Source organism: Argiope bruennichi, chromosome 1 (assembly GCF_947563725.1).
Source record: "Argiope bruennichi chromosome 1, qqArgBrue1.1, whole genome shotgun sequence".
NCBI classification, from domain to species: Eukaryota; Metazoa; Arthropoda; class Arachnida; order Araneae; family Araneidae; genus Argiope; species Argiope bruennichi.
The window spans coordinates 146,802,915-146,820,807 of record NC_079151.1 but is presented as its reverse complement, the minus strand read 5'-3'; the positions used below and the strand labels follow the sequence as shown (position 1 = coordinate 146,820,807).

At 31.1% G+C, this 17,893-nt stretch overlaps 1 protein-coding gene across 1 annotated transcript in view; it reads left to right on the top strand.

The window, feature by feature from the left end:
• The window catches only part of LOC129965860 (bone morphogenetic protein 3-like), a 49,874-nt gene extending 32,538 nt beyond the window's left edge, over positions 1-17,336 (top strand). Inside the window, exons 2-6 of the mRNA XM_056080103.1 lie at positions 316-585; positions 3,830-3,999; positions 7,468-7,681; positions 12,599-12,816; positions 14,795-17,336. Of these exons, the coding sequence (XP_055936078.1) occupies positions 316-585; positions 3,830-3,999; positions 7,468-7,681; positions 12,599-12,816; positions 14,795-14,986 (1,064 nt within the window). The 3' untranslated portion in view covers positions 14,987-17,336. The remainder of the gene's footprint in view (positions 1-315; positions 586-3,829; positions 4,000-7,467; positions 7,682-12,598; positions 12,817-14,794) is intronic.
• The last annotated feature ends 557 nt before the right edge of the window (positions 17,337-17,893 follow it).

Genomic DNA, 17,893 nt, shown 5'->3' with positions numbered 1-17,893 from the left:
TATTTTTATCAAATCATCATCGTAGCCCGATCCATTGCTCCGATCCGATTGCAATCAACATTATCTTTCTCCAACGTGAAGAGAAAACTGCAAGTGCAAATTAAGAGTTTAAAATGAATTTTATTAGATTTGGTTTTTGTTTCGTTATCTAGAAATGCAATAACACGAAAATGGTGTTATTTTTTATCGACTAGATTGCGTATTGTGAGCAAAGTTGGGACAGAAATATTAGTATATAAAATAAGACAGAGGCGCTGCATTAAAAGTTTATTGTTTTGCGTGAATTCAATGCTTTATGCTTCTTTTTTTCCTCAGGAAGATTAGGTACTGATGACATTCTGGTCTTCAACTTGACCGGTGTCCATCCGACCGAGTACGTGGAAAGAGTGGACTTCCATCTTCAGTCTAAGAGCTCTTACAAACACAGCTCTCGCCTGGATCAAAAGAAGTCTCAAATGGAGCTGGACATTCTTGATTTGAGCAGGCCACTCCGACCGAAAGTAGAGACCATCCCGCTGGCCAGACTGCAGTCAGGCATCTGGCAGACGCTGGACATCACGGATAGCATTATTGCCTGTTTGGAAGGTAGATTGAAGATAAAATTCTCTTGCAGCTAGTGCTTAGAGATCATTTTCCTAACTTCATTTCTTTCATGTTTATATAAATGGCATTTTAGAGTCGATTTTTTTTTTTTTACTCCTGGTGTTATAGACATTTCTTGACGTGCGAGAATCCTGAAAATATGTACAATTGTTTTCGATTAAAATGTGTTTTTTAATTCATTTTAGAATTAAATAATCTATTAATCGATAAATTTTAATTCCATAACAGAGGAACCATCTGGTGTTGAATTTGGGGAAAAAAAAAGTATTTCCAGAATTTATAATATTTGTGATAATGAATTATGATATATATCAAAAGTTAAAAAATAAATTAAAATAAAATTGTCTTTTCTTAGTATATTATAAAGAAACTTTTTTAAATAAAAAATCCGGATGCATAACAAAAATATAACAACGTGAGATCGTGAAAACAAAATAATAAAGAGATTAAACCAGCTTAAAGAGCAAATAACATATATTCCTAAACATTAATTAAAAATTAAAATGTAATATGAATGTGATTAAAATTCGAATTTACTCAAAGTGATAGAATAGGACAAGACAGAAAGTGGCGAGGAAGATGAAATGCTGGTTCACTTAGAGTGGCAGATAGTGATAAATATAGAAATGAAGACTCTATGGAAGCAACAGCCATTTTCATTGAATCGTTTAGCTTGTTTAAAGTATTTTTTTTAAAAAAATAAGTATTTCAATAAGTGTAGAAAAATAAGAATATATTGTTACGGAAATTCCGGGTTCTTATTAATTTGTTGGTCGATAAAGAATCAGTTTTTTAGTAACGAACGACGACGTTTATTAAACACGAAGACACAGAAGACGACAAATACACAGCAGAGACGAACACACACAATTCACAGCAGCACACTACAACAAACGTAGCCCACAAGTAGTAACCGGTAGTAATAACAACCGCAGCACCCAAAGAGGCCAGACAGAATTCAGCAGGAGGAGGGAATCTTCGTAGCTATTCTCTACAGTCTCTCGAAACGCCTGTAATTCTCCATTGTCTTCTCGCTTTAGCTGTATCCAACTGCCGCTTCATTACTACACGACTGGCTACCTCATTCGACTCGATCTGTTTCTACAATAAATTCAAAGACTAGGCCCCCAGCCCAATTCAGCAATTGCTTCAGCTCCACCCCACGCTTGCGTTTCGCTGGGCTGATCCAACTATTTCTCCGTCTTTTTCCACGACTCTGTTCACGACTGTCTTCGGCTTGAGACTGACGGCCTTCTATAATTTCCGGAGGTGGGCAGAAAAGGTTCTCGAACAATCAGGAATATCTCAGTTCCTATTGGCTCTATCACCTAAATTCTGGAAGATTCCAGTATCATCTATTTTGTCTCCAAATGGTCGCCAAGCTCTGGGATCACTGACTCGGCACCCGATCAGCATCCAACAGAGCTGATCCAGTGATTGAACTAACATTGCTGGTAAACAACATTTCAGATTTGTAACAGTATTTGTATTGTTGCAGTTTGTGGCTGAATAGAAATATTTTATACGTACTTACTCTCCTTTGTAACTTTAAATATGTTATAAAAAAACTGAAATCCTAGTGATTCATTTACTTTATAAATACTTTCATTATGAAACTAATAAACAATTTCTATTAATCCTCCAATAAAACATTGTTGGGAAATTTTTTGTCTTTGTGTGATGTGGTGAGATAGTAATCATTCTATCCTATTTTTTTGGTCGTACTTTTTTTTCACACAGATTAACGAAAACTTTTCTGACGTGTAAAAGGAAGACTGATCGAGGAGAGTGGGATCTGGAATCGATGAAAACGCTTATATTCTCCAGCTGAGAAAATTTAGTTGGGGATGTAGAGTGCCTTTACTGTGATTATTTGTACCCTCAATTTGCTGTGGACCTGAATAGAATCGATAAATCATTTTACGCGATCAAATGAAGACGTATACATTGTACACGTTTATCCTTGTTTCAAGAGTAGTCTTATAGTGTTAATCTTGCTTACGAAAAAGCAATGAAGTTTTACTTTCCAATCAATTCTTTTAATTTAAAAAAGGAAACAACTTCAGTTGTATCATTATAAACATCACTGATGAACAATAAAATGTAATTTTTTCAAAAGTTTCTAAACATATATGTTGATTTTATAAAATAATAATAATAAAAAAACTCTCTAGAATTCCTACCATGATCCACTCTCCCTCATTTCTTATCATTTTATGGTTTTGCTTTGATACCCATAATCAAAGCAAAACCATAAAATGATTCAAAAAATTATTTTTTCTAGTTTTTAGTACACAAGTAAAAGTGTGGTACTTAACTTTGACTTATATATATATTATTATTCCTTTTCTGAATAGTATATGCAATAGTTGAATAAATAGTACTACTTGCATATTATATTTAACGTACTTTTACATAATATGATCGCTGAATTGTAGGTTATACGGCATAGCAATTTCAAGATAAAAAACTTTAAAACTATTTAAAAACCGAAAACAAAAAATGTATAATGCAACTTTTTAAAGAAAGATATTACACATAAATTTAATTTTATTTATTTGCCATATTTGATTACTTAAAATAATCCTAATTAAGAAATTTGTGATCATTAGGATTGGGGGCAATTATTATTTTATTATTTTATCATCTATATTATTTAATGAATATTTATATAATTTTTTTATTATCATTCAATAGCAATGCAAAAGATATAATAATGAGGATTGGAAATTTAGCTAGGGTTGAGTTACGAAATAATTAAACACCAAGATAATCATTTTATTATCTTTTATAAGGATAGTGACAGTCTAAAATAATACTATTTAACTCTTTTTTTTACAATATTTCAATAAAAACTATAAATTTAATTAAATCTGGCGATTATTAATTTTTATAATCTCGAATTCGATACACATAGTTTATTTTCCTTTCTGATGTATTTTGCTGCGGAATTTTCAGCGTATATAATTAATAGAATGTCATAATTATTGCAACGTCATTTAGCTTTTCCTTTGTCATGGAATTTTCTCTCCTTTCTTGACGTGATAGAGTTTTGAAACTGTATACACATTCAGATTCTCTCTGACTATACACAATTTTAGTTTTTTCAGAATTTATTTATGGAATGATCTATTAGTTTATTTAATTTTTATCACACAATAGTGTATTAATTTAAAGTGCTGTCGCAGGCATTTTCAACATCCTGAAGTTTTCTCCCCTTCTCTAGGAGAAGCCGAACAACATCATTTAGTGGGCGTGTCCATCAGAGGGCCCGAGGTAACGGACGCGTCCGAAATAGTTTCTCAGCCATTCATAGTCCTTTTTTCCGAAGACGACGACCACTTGAACATAGAAGAGCTCGGAAGAGATGCATTTCTGCCCCGAAAGAAACGAGAGGTGAAAAATTCATTTTTATCTCATTTTGTCAAACTTTTTTTAAACAGAAAGTTATTTTGAAATGTGGTGGAGTTGAAGATCATTAAGATCCGTGCAGTGGACGCAAGAGGACGTATGTTTTCAGGAACATTTCTTTGATGATCACATTTCACACAAAACAAACGCAAAGACAAGACATTAATGATTAGTTTGATTTCTTTTTATTTATTTAAACATTTCTCATTTAGATCTAAGAATATATTAACTGCCTACTTGTAAAAATTAAATTTCAGAGAATAAAATATCCGCCTCTGCTGTAATGTTAATCATATTTTATATTATACATAAAAAAAAAGTACTTGTTAAGGGAATGTATCATACTACCAACTTCATATTAAGTAATATTGAAAATAATTTGATAATTTTGTAACTAATATTCAATAAAATTTCTACGGACGAAACCATTTTAGTATTTTCATTTAATCAAAACATTTTTTTTTTAAATTGCCGTTTTAAATTTTTTATTAGTTTTCAGAAATGTCTATTTTTACTTCAAAGTGCCTTTGTAGTTTTATTAAATTTCGTTACACGAAACTGAGCATGTATTTGAAGATTAATCTAATATTATTCTTATTATAACATTTTTACTGTTATTTGTAGGGAAATATGATTAAATTAAGCATTAACTTACTTTATATCTTATTTGTAAAATTCGTACTACATTGCTGAGTGCTTATTACATGCACACTACTATTACATACATAATAATAAAAAAACTGAAATTTCAGTCTTAAATTTAAAAAAAAAAAAAGTCTTAGTATTTTAAAAACATAATAGTGATGACAAACCTAACAGGGAGAAAATACCCTTTGGAATTCTGATATGAGTATGCATTTCATTTGTCTTCATGAATAAAAATCTAAATAACTTCTGAAATATAAAAGATTGAACCTCGAACACAACAAAAGACAATAGTAAACACTGACAGCGATGAAATAAGTTAACAGATAATAGTGAAGTGAAAATAAGTAAATGAAAGTAAGTTAAGTGAAAATAAGTAAAAGTAAGTAAATCAAAGGAAGTAAGTTGAGTGAAAATATAAGTGAATAATAAGCTAAGTGAAAGCAGATTTGCTGATGAATTTTTCGACAATGTGTACTCTTATGATTACAGATTCTAGTAATTTTAAAATAATTCTCTAAGTTATTATTTTTTATTTATTTCTAGCTGTATCTGGCAAAAAAAAAAAAAGAATTTTTGTACTTTCATTGGTTATTGCCTTAAAAAAGCTAACAGAAATTTATCAAACATTTCATAATAGCAGATTTTAAAAAAAAAAATTAATTGTGAATATGTATTATTTGGAAATAATAGATGCTTTCTATAAAGAAATGGTCTGGATATGCGCATTACATTTTCATAATTTATATCAGACTAATTAAAGAGAATTAAATTCCTTTAAACTAATTAAAGAAAATTAAATTCCGAGAATTAAACGGAGTTGTTTTTACTGTCTTTATTACTATTCCTTACTTGGCCTGGTGGAAAATAAATTTTACTACATACTGAGTGAAAGGAAAAAAGATTCTGACATATTCTAAAATATGAATCACTGTTTTACTCGCTTCAAGAATCAAGTGATTAAACGTCATTACATGTTTTATATGTATCTGAAATTATATTATTTTGACCTAAACACATAGATTCAGTGTGATAATATATTAATCTTACAAGTGAAGAGGGCGAATTGAAAAATTTATTTTGAGATCAGACATAATTAATTAGTATAGCATATCTTTCGGGTGTTTTAACTCATTAAAATTTTAAAGCGAAATAGCTAGCAAAGTTCGAGAAAACTTTGAAATTTTAAGTTTTATTTATATAGTAATAAATTGCTACTGTTGGCCACAACTGTTTTTTGGAGAGGGGGTTGCTATCTCAGGTGTCATCTTCGTCATCTGCCCTCGGTTCAAAATTACGAGGTTCGTCCCAAAATAGCCCTAGTGTTGCTTTAAAACGGGACGTTAGTATAACTAAACTAAACTAAAAACTAAAAGCAACTGTTGACCTGCGAAGCCGCGGATGTCGTAGTGAAGTTGCATGCTAATCAGCTGGTTAGGATTTGATTCCGCATGGCATTTTTCAATTAATAATTTCGAAGTAAAAGGCAATTTAAAAACGTTTTTATTGAAATATTAATAATTCTTATTTATAAAATAGCTGTTAATTCATACGATAAAGAATTACGGATAAAATTAATTTTCCAGTAGTTAAAAATATATAAATAATTTTAATGTTGAGAAATCATGACTAAAATAGCCCTTATCATTATTATGTCTTTAATTTTTTAATTATTCAATTAAAACAATCATATAATTTTACTCTAAATAGAAAATAGTTAGAATCACACATGGGATAGAGTGCAGCCGTTAACTTAATGAATATAAAGGCAGGTGATGCAAAATTTGATGTTTGTTTCCCAATATATATTCAAAAGAAACGTTGCTCTTATACAAGATAACTGCCATTTATTAATTGAACAAGATATTAAAATATTTTGTCTTCTATTGTTTTACTTCTGGCTCCTTGTATGTAATTAAAAATTAACATTTTTAAAATGTACAACTGAAAAAAAATTATGAATGTTTCCTCATGATGAGAGTAATTGTAGTTATTATTTACATCATTAAAGTTGACTTTTAAAATATTTATTCCATTTCAATATGAACTTTTAATTGTGAATTAAGCATTATAGGATTGAACTGTTATTATTTGGAAAAAGTATTATTAATTAATAAAAATATTTGCAAATTATTAATTCGGTATGAAATTATTAATTAAAAAAATGCCCCGAAATTTGATTTGCATGCAAATAAGCTATCATGCAAAAGAAGTAACTTACTAGAATATAAGTTTTGCGAAAAATTGAATGTTTTCTTGGAATTGGCTGGCTATTTGCGCTTCAAATTCTAATGAGTGAGCATCCTTGTATGCTTATAAATCATGTCTCATCTCGAACTGAATTTCCCAACCTATGCCCAGGGCCGTGGTGGCAAGGTTTCGGTTTCGGAACCAGAGGGTTTCAAGTTCGAGACCCGATCTGGAGTATGTCAAATCCATCGGGGTCAAACGTCCTCCAGGTGGCGTAGTGTAGAAGTTTGGAGAGGGGGGGGGAGATGTCACCGCATGTGTTGTCTTTCATCTCATCGCGGTTCAAAATTGCGAGGTCCTTCCCAAAATAGTCCTAGTGTTGCTTTAAAACGGGACATTAGCAAAACTAAACCCAGCTCAACCCATGCCTTTCCTTTGATAGTAAAATTTGCTAAAGAAATAAAAAATCGATGCATGTAAAGAGGATAATGAAGATAGATAAATGTATTCATTTCATAAATGAAAACGCTCAAGATGTAGATGTAGATGTATCTGAATTGCTCGTGGAAAAATTCTGGTTGTATCTAGAATGGGTTTTATATACCGTTTTCTTTTCAGATTCTGAACAATGAGCTGCCCGATTATCCTTCAGAAAAGGTGGATGGGTCTCTGGCGGAAGTGCAGGCTCGTCTCAAATACAAGCCTCTAGACTCGGCTGTCGCACCCAGACCGGAAGCGAGAAAAGTCTCCAAGACGGATATGGAGAAACATCGAAAGCGCCGACGCAGGCGCAGAAGAAAGGACAAACGATTACCCTATGCGTGGGGAAAAAGTTAGGGATCTTATTTAAATGAATCATTTATAAAAATGTGTATCTCTTTTTTATTTTTTAATCAATTTCTGTGTTAAATCAAAATTTTAGATCTCATAAGTATCAAATCTCGAATTATTAATTTAAAACGAATGCTCCTAAATGTAAAAGCATAAGGTTAATTTTCATTTAAAATGACTGGAAGTTTGAATCGGTATTTTATTGATTGCTCTTTAAATCATTTTCTCTTGTCGTCCTTGTTAACAATCATTTCAAGACTAATGAATATTGAAATTCCAAACAAAATGTGGTAAAGGTTATTTGCTGTATAAGAGCTCTATGATCTACCGAAATTTTGTAAAAAGATATTTGTTGCAAAAGACCCATTTATTTTATCAAACAGTCGTTTGAGCTCATCCTGAGGCCTAAAATGGGAAGGGGGACTAGATATTTCAGGACTATAGTCTGTTAGAGCACCAGAGACAAAATATTTGTGCAATTTTCAATGCAAAATATAATAAGAGGGAAAGAAGAATCATCTTATGCCCTTACTTTCTCTTTTCTAAAGAATTTTTTACGTTAAAATTAAATCTCAACAACTGCGTTTTCCTATCGTGGATAATTTTTCTATATATGCAATATACGCTAGGATGCAAAACGTAAGCAATAAAGCAATTTTTTTTTATCACGCAGCTATGAAATTATAGAAATGAGCTGTTTGTGATCATTCAAATGAAAATTGAACTCAACAGAAAGGGGGTACATACGTAAATATCAGGACCATGACGATACAGCGGAGGAGAAAGCACGCATAACTTGTAATCAGCACGTGCGATGCGAGGCAACTTAGAACTAAGGTGGAACAACTCATCCCAAAAAGTTGCTATCCGTGAATCGTAAGATTAAAATGTGGAAAATTAGGAGAATGGCATAGTTTCACGAGTGTTGCCAAAGAATTTAGAATGGACAAAATTGATATTTCAAGCACTTGGAAAGCCTTCCAATACAAAGACAGTTGTGAGAAAGATAGTGGTAGATGGTTAAGAAAAACGGCGGCAACAGAACCACCTAAATATCGCAATGCTGGTGAAAGATGACCAAAATTAGACAGCGGGAGACTTTGCCCCATACTTATGTACGACAACTAGAACGGCAGGTATTCCCACTCAGACGAAGATATAAAAATGGCCTGTTCCCTTGATGTACAGAGTGCAGCATTACCATTGAAAGCAGATCATCAACTGCAATCTTTACGAAGGAATAAAGAACACAAAGACTAGACATCTATTCAATGTAGTCATGTTCTCTTTACCGGTAAGAGTCATTTTAATCTCACAAACGATTCTCGATTCCATATGATACAGGCAAAAGTAGAGGCATGTTTTCATCTCTCTGATATGAGAGAAAGACATCCATGGGCCAGTAGCTAAATTGGTCTGGTCTGCTTGTATGGGAAGACACAACGATAAATGGAAAAATGAAGTTCCTCATTTTCAACAGTGATTCGGTGACTGGAAACCGTTATTGTGATGAAGTTATCCTCCTCACGCGCGTCCGTCTCGAGTTACCATAAATCCAGACTTCGTATTTTGGGACAATAATGATTGACCACACAGGTCTCTTGTTGTTCAGAAGCCTCTGGGAAACAAAAATATCTTCTAAATGGATTGACTAGCATTCTCCCTCGATTTAAATCCATTTGAATGTATTTGGGAAGCTTTGGGGAGACGTCTGGTGGCACAATCGAATCCTCCGAAGACTAAAAGACATCTCTCCTGTATGCTCTCGGAAGAATAGACAATCTTATCTTAAGAATAGCCGAATAATATTGCTCTGAGTATGAACAGCTGAGGCTACGGAACCATTTTGGTAAGGGATGGTTATATATTTTACTACTGGGCATCTGTTTGTTGCTCATCTTCTTATTGAGGCACTGTTTTGTGCGACCACCATTTTATTAATAAAGCCTATTTTCTGCTTCGTTTACTAATGTGTAGGTCCTATTTATTTTTTTGCTACTAAAATGTTCATTTATTGAAAAATTACAACTAAACTAAAAAAGCTGCTTACATTCTGCACATTAATATACGAAAGTCTTTACTATCCAATAGATATAAGCTATAAACGATTATTAAGTTATGTTTTTTTATATAAATAAGTGAATGACTATATTTTTCCGATGAAATTTAAAAAAGAATTTCAATATTTATGGAGAATGTTTACACATTTTTAGAATGACTTTGGGAGAGTTGAATTAATTTTTGAAATGCAAAGACAGTTTTAAAAATCAGGACATAATAGACATAATAAAGACATAAAAGCATAAATAGTGTACTTCGCTATTTTTTACAGTTTTTTTTGGTACAATATAATTTAACTTATTTTTTATTTGATGAAGTTAGGACATATAAAATTAAATAAATTGAAATCAGATAATCCTTTTTTAATATGAATTATTCTTTGATAAGGAAAAAATAGGAGCTGCGGTATTTAATTGAATTCCGCCGTTTTTCCCACCCAGAAGGTATATCCATTGAATATACTTTCTGGATGTGGGAAATAACAGAAAAATCACGACTATTACTACTCTTTCGGAACATCTAGGCACTTCATGCTTGTAGAGAAAATTGGAAATTTCAATTGCATTTTTAAATCTAATTTTCTGAAAAAATAAATTTGACAAATATTTTCTAAAACGAAATATTTACTTCTAAGTAAAATCTGGGACCTACAGTCGATTTCGAACTAAATTGAGACGTCTGAATCAACGTTGTTGTACTCCTTTTGAGAGGAGATTGCTGTTTTCATCCTGATACTTCCTGATACTTTAATGAATCAATTTTTAAAAAGTGCAATTCAATAGTGCTCTCTGATTTTTTTAGAGTATACGTATTTTCATATGTGTACATATGAGATTCTTACATTGCACTCTTTATTTATGTATGCATAGAAGCTACAATTACCTTTAAATCTTCTACTGTGTACTAAATATACGTGGAACAGAATAAGCCTAAATGCGATTTAAAATTTGCATAATCTGGCAGTGATAACAAGCTCATATTGAGTATGGAATCATGAGCCTCCTGTACTTCCTACCAAAAGGGAAGGGCGAAATGGATGAGAATGCAACCAGTTTCATCCCTTGTTCCTCTCACAAGAATAGAGCAGCAATTTTAATGTAGTATTGATTCAGAACACTATCATTAAAACTTTTTCTCCTACAGCCTTGCTTCCATTTATAATTTTTAATACCTTGTTTCGAAGTTTTAGTTCGAGATAACCGGATTTTTGGATTAGCAGGACTTATGCAGTTCACTGAAGGACCCTTTATTATACGAGACCTGCCTGGAAAAAGAGAATTTGCAAGGATCTGTTACCCATCTGTTAGAGAAAGAATGAAATATATTTTAGAGACAATATATCTCTTTAAAATTGTGTTTAAAAATGAAAAAATGTATTTGAGAATTCGTTTATTTTGATGATTTACTTGTTCCTAAATTGAACTCAAATCAACAGGTGTAAATTTAAAAAGTATTAATCTCTATCCTTACAATCAAAAATGTGTCAAAAACTGTCCCGAAGGGAATCAGTCATTGTCTGTAGCTCTAAATTGAAATTAGCAACCTGATAAATTGAATCTAATTTTTTAAATTTCGTTGGAGGGGAAAAAATTGTTATTTCGAACCCTAAAAAACATTAAGGTATATATATTCAAGGTCTCTCTTTTATTTTCCCGTCTTTTGAAATACTCATTTACGGCAATCATTAAATGGAATGCAAAAATTTATTTTATATGCTTTCATATGAAAACAGTTGGCATTTAAAATTGAAATGGTTTTAAAAATGAGCGTTGGAATGATACTAACGTTCAATAAAAAAAAATTACAATTTGAAATTTATGCGTTTCAAAAATTTATGCTTTTGCGAATTAATTTCAAATTTAGTTTTAGTACCTAGAAAATAGGAACTAATAAAAACACATTGCGGAATTCGGGAGAGTTATTTCAATGGAACACATTGAACATAATGAGCAATAAAATCAAACGACGTTGCAGTTATTACAGACTTCACTTTTCTGTTTCTTAAATTAAAGTAAAGCCTACTAATAAAAACAGGTTTTACAACAACAACAAAAATTATTCAAAGTTCCAACGTTTCTAGTAGTTATGACTTCCCTCTTTTACACTACTGTAGCCTTTTAAAATGTTTAGGGGAACTTTGTCTCTTAAATTGGCGTATAAATGGATTGGTAGCAACTACTTATTTAAGCATACACATAATTTAACTTTAAAGTCTTTTTAAATTAAAAGTATAATTTAAATGTATACAGTTTCCTGTATTCGCTGCTCCGTTTTGTGAGCAACTGGGTGCTGACCCCTGGTTAAAATTTAGAAATATAAAATGAATTCTTTTTAGTATTTGAAGTATTTTAATGTTATTTAACAATATGTAAGAGCTGGTTTGGTAGTTAAAAAATGAGGAATATTTGAAAAATTTTCAGGAAGTGTGACACCGAGTCTCATCCTCACTGACAGACCAAGTATATCTCAAATACTCTCAACTGATTTGTATAGAAATCTTTGTCATTGTCGAAAGATTAAATAATATTATAAAGCTAGTAATAGAAATTTAAAAAAATAATGCTAGTGTAATTCAAGATATAAAAAATACAATTTCTATTAATTTCTAATTAATTAAATATATAATTAGTTTGAGAAGTCAATAGCATTTTTTTTCTTCTCTTATATAATAAGTATACAAAACATGGTCGCATTCGGTATAATTATTTAGAAAGAGACCTGGAACATACATACTACCGACCTAGTGAATACAATGACTTTCATTTGTGTAAGATGATAGTTATTCAAATTATGTGTATGTTTTTGGGGAGATCTAGGTATTTCTTTTTTTTCCAAAAATGAGTTTTCGTGGTTTCAGGTTGGTGGAAGAAGTCGGACATGAAGAATAACCCTGACTACGAAGGGGATGAGGAAGAAGACATGGACGAGGAGGATGGCATGGACGATCAGCTCTTGTGTCAGAAGAGGAAGATGGTGGTGAGTTTTTCGGAAATCGGGTGGGGCGACTGGATCATCTCCCCCAAGACATTCGATGCCTCCTACTGCTCCGGAGTTTGTCCTCAACCCCTCAAGAAAGTAAGTAGATGAGACTATCGATCTTTGACGACATTTGCAGGGGACTTGGAGGGATTCTCAGAAAAATGCCTGGCATTGTCATACAATGAATAGTTCACAAAATGGTGAAAAAAGCGTTTTGTAACATTCAGAAATAGATAATTCATTTTAAACTGAAGAGTGTTAAAAATTGCACCAGTTTCTTTATTTCTGAACCATTTGTTTGAATAGACTCTGATGGAAATAATTTGAGGTCGATAATTAGGGACGTTTCCTTACCTGGGCAACTGAGAAGAAAGCACTACAAAGTTTAGTTAAATTAATTTGAATTTTATCATTGCGGTGTGATTAAAATTTTCATGAATTAAATCTTTATGGTTTAAATCAGTCTCTTTAGGTCCAGTTTTCAGTGGAAGAATTAGCCAACAAAGATAATTATTACCAATACCAGTAATGTTCTTACAATTAATATTCTAAATAAAGAATAGAAGGAATAAAAATGACATTTTTTAATTAATCAAGTGCAATAATATTGTTAAATTAATTTTTGATTTGTTTACTTTTGAAAGATATCCCAATATTCTCAAAAGATCTTAAATATGTTGAATATGTTAAATATTTTTGCCTAACATTGTTAAAATAAAACGTGATCATTTGAATGATCTTTCATTATTGTCAATTCAAATAAGAAGAAATTTTAGCTTTCATTTGAATACTTACAAACAAAGCATATCTTTTAAGATGGAGTAGAAAATGTTGAAACTGTCAGAGGAGTTAAGTATTTTTATTGATGGATTGGAGTATCTTTTTTACATCATAATTTCAGTTTAATTTCAATCAAAGCATTTTTTAACATGAATTTTCGAAAACCGATCAACAAAATCTAACTCAGTCAACTACAAATTAATGTAGGAAAAAATATTGTTTTAATTGTTATTTCGAGGAGTTGTATTGAAAAACATATTTGCTCGATAACACTTTTATAAAATTACGCCTTAAATTATTTCCAATCCTGCTCAACAATTTTTTGAATAAAATTTCGATAATTTTTTTAAATGTCAAGAAAAAAAATAGCATCATATTTTAAAAAAAGGTAAAAATAATTATATGAAATTAAAATCTTTTTTGATTAAGTTTTCAAAGAATTCATTAAGACATTAGGTAATATATGACGTTAGATACTTTTTCCATAAGACATTAGATAATTTTTCAATATCTTATACTATTTGTTTTTTTAATTTCTTACCATACAAGCAATACCCGGACCTAGCTGGAAGCCAGACGGGAAATTTGATGGGGCCGCCAATGAGCAATCTCACCCAGCACAAGGAACAAAAACATTTGATGACACTGGACACTTGAAAGCAACAAAGAACCCTCTAGTGAAAAAGCTTATTGGTACAGAAAAAGGAATAGAAAAAAACCCCCATTACATTTTACATTACGTATTAAATTATGAAACATTAAAATGCATAAAATACATTAAATGTATGTTAACTTTTTACATTAGGAGAGAACTTAAGTCAAGACATTTGACCCTAGTACAAGATTTAATGGGTGGAATTTTTAGGAGTTCTTCGACTTCAAAAGGCATCCAATTTTTTGACCATGTGAGTCTGTGTTCTCGCCATAGTGCACAGACTTTGATCAGACTTTAATCTATAGATTCTTTTTCGGTGCCACACTGACGAGTCGAACCTTGGTCAAAGAAATGACTTTGATGCACAGAAAATACACCATGGCCAGTGCATACTTGATTAAGATAAAAATCAATCTCCATTCGATTAACAGAAACGTTTTTAAAACGCTGAAAGGCTGTTCACCCCTTGATGAAATCTTTCCATCTCTCCTACCAATCCTTAATTATTAGTTTTTTAGTCTCATTTCTGAGTTGGATTTTGGACTTATTTCATGGGTAAAAGATATTTCATCTAAGTTAATTTCTTACCATGTAAGATATTGGAAATATTAATCATAATTTTTTCTACTATTTTTGCAGAGCATCCAGTCATCTAATCACGCGATCATTCAAGGTCTCATTCAGTCTCTGGGGTTGAAAAAGAATGTTCCAGAACTCTGCTGCGTGCCCCACTCCCTCTCTCCGGTCTCCTTGCTCTACTACGACCAGAACAAAAACATCGTGCTGAAAAGTTTCCCCGATATGAGCGTGCAAAACTGTTCATGCCGTTGACCAAAAATGAGAGGCGTCTTCCTTCTCAGTGAGATCAGAGACTCCATGTTTCTGATCATCGTATTCTGTGTTTAAATTTGATTTGATTTGTTTACAAAACATCTCTGTTTAAGGAAGTAACGCAGGTCCTTCAGGGTAGAATTTGTGAAATAATTTGGCTTTATTTATTAGAATTTTAATTATCCAGTCTGTTTGAAATAAGACGTCATCGCTCACGTTTCCAACAATCAAAACAAATAAAATGTATATCAGCTAGTGATGAAACCTTATAACACTTTTGAAAGAGAGATCCACTCTGAATGTTCGATTTCAACCCTTCTTTGTAAATATTTAGAGTTTTATAATGCATTTTGGACATCCTTCTCCTCCTGCGTGAATTTTGTGTTTGCATCATGTTTTTCTAATTGTAATGTAGTACAATAAAGAGTCATTCGCACACATGCATACACAAAACGTTAATTTGAAAGGAAAGTAATAAGTAGATTTACCAAAGATAGAATATTTCAATTTAATTTTAACAAATACAACATTATACAATTGCTACAAATACAATAACAAATACAATTTATAGGATTACATTCTTCTATTTTGGATGCGTATGCACATTATAAAAAAATAGATAAAAAAAAAAGGAATTATAAATGTAATAGAGGAACTATAATAATCTTTGTATAAAAATTGGAAATGATATGTTATTAAGACTGTTCACAAATCAGATACACGGCCTCTCAAATGAATACAAATCTTGTTGGATTTTTTCATACATCATTAGAAATCTATACTTGCTTATGAGATTATTAATGGATTTTCTATTGAGAGTTTACAAAAATATCATACTAATCAATAAGATATAGACATGCACCATAGAAATGTTCTGCTTCATTGAATTCTTTTATTTTTAAATCAGCTTTCTTTAAATATTAATGTCATTATTAAATACTAACTAATGCTAATATTAGTATAATAAATAATACTGACTAATGATAAATAATGCTCTGATACTAAAATTGCTAAGCTATTAAATACTAACATAATTTATTTAAGTAACATTTATATTATTTTGCAATAATTTAAAAAGAGTAGATATTGACATCCATTTCGAAACACTCTTTGGATATATTATTGACATCACGCATGCAGTAACAAGCTAAAAATAACATAGAAAAACTAAGATGTTTTAATGATATAAAGAGATCTCAAGGCCTCTCCCACTTTTTTTTAAAATATCAGTTGAGTTTAGATTACTTATGCCCGCAAAAAATATAAACATAATTCAATTAAATAATTTGTAGAATTTTTTCTTAAACGCATTCTAAATAAAGAGCGTTTCGATTTGTATTTTTATTTGTTTTGTGCATCATTGAGTGAAATTAAAGAAAGTAATGAATACAATGTACATCCTTTTATTTTTAGAATTATTGTATAATATTACATTACAATGGCATTAAAAAATGCGTTTATTACTTTAAAATACAAAGAAAGTTAATAATTTTTCTAATTAAATAATCGAAGAATTGAATTTCAGTTTAGTAGAGTATAAATTTACTTTTGAAAAATCTTGCAGCAAGTAATTATTCTATAAAACAAATGAAATTCTTGCTTCACATTCTGAGAACTGCGCAGTAATCGTTTGGTTAATATTCACACAAGCATACAAAGTTGATTGGTTTGGTTTCATTTACATTATTATACGTAAAAAACCTGATTTCATGAAAGTAAATAAATTTCAAAATACCCTTCTATAAATACAAATTGCTCATGAAATACAAGGGCTATTCAGAAATTTCTTAGGTGAAATTTCTGCAGCGTTGGTATGTGTTAGAAAAAACTTTCGTTTCACGTGCCAGAAAAGATGATGCGTCATTTCTTAAAATAAATCTATTTTCGATAGAAATGCACATAAGATCGGAACTAATAACTGCAGTAAAATGTTTTCTTTTATGTGGAATGCTCATTTGAATATGTTTCTCTTCAATTCTTTCAATCAATAATATGTGTATTCGGGTTTCTCAGGGATCGAAAAATATTTTATTTATCATTTTGAGCAATTTGTATAAATGGCACACATTATCAAAAATATTCTTTCTGCTGCAAATATTTAAATTAATATCATTTAAATATTTTTACGATTTAAAAAACTTGATCTAGAATGATAGCATTGATTAAACATTTTTAGGTCTTATTGTTCCAGTTGATATAAATTTTCTGTATTAGCACTCTTCATATTTGTATCATTGAATATGTGAATTACTGTTTTATTGTTAAAAGCAGTCGGATTTGATGGAGTGGTTTTAAATTTGACTCTTTGTGTAAGTAGAATGCAGAATAAATCTGTTGTTTCAACTTTAAAGCAGTGTTTCTTTTTATATTTATCACTCATTATCAATGATTCAATACAAAACATTATTTATCACAATATTGATACGAAGCTGTAACAAAAATAAGAAGTTCAAAAAATAACAGCTCAATTGATAATAAGTTAGATAGAAAAATCAATTTATTGATTCTAAACAACTTTTTTAAACCTGGAATGACAACTGATCCAACCAGTATTTCAACTATTCGAAATTAAGCCATAACACATAGATGTGGGTGTGGTGGGTTTTAATGCATCAATCCACTTCGAGTAGAATAATCGTTTTATTTTTTTGATTAACAAAGGTGATTATGATGATTTTTACAAGTGAGAAATCAACGATGAAGAAGGAATTTCTTTATACGAAGATGGACAGTTGATGTTGTTGAAATAATCTTTCCCGCCTACGCGTGGCGCATTGGGCATTTGCAGGCGAATTCTTCTACACAAGAATTTCTGTTTCGGGTTTTTCAGAGGATCAGACCTTTTCGAGCTCCGGTCCAACCCTTCTCGGCTGACGTCCCTCTCTCAACTCTGAGCTCTGGCTGCTA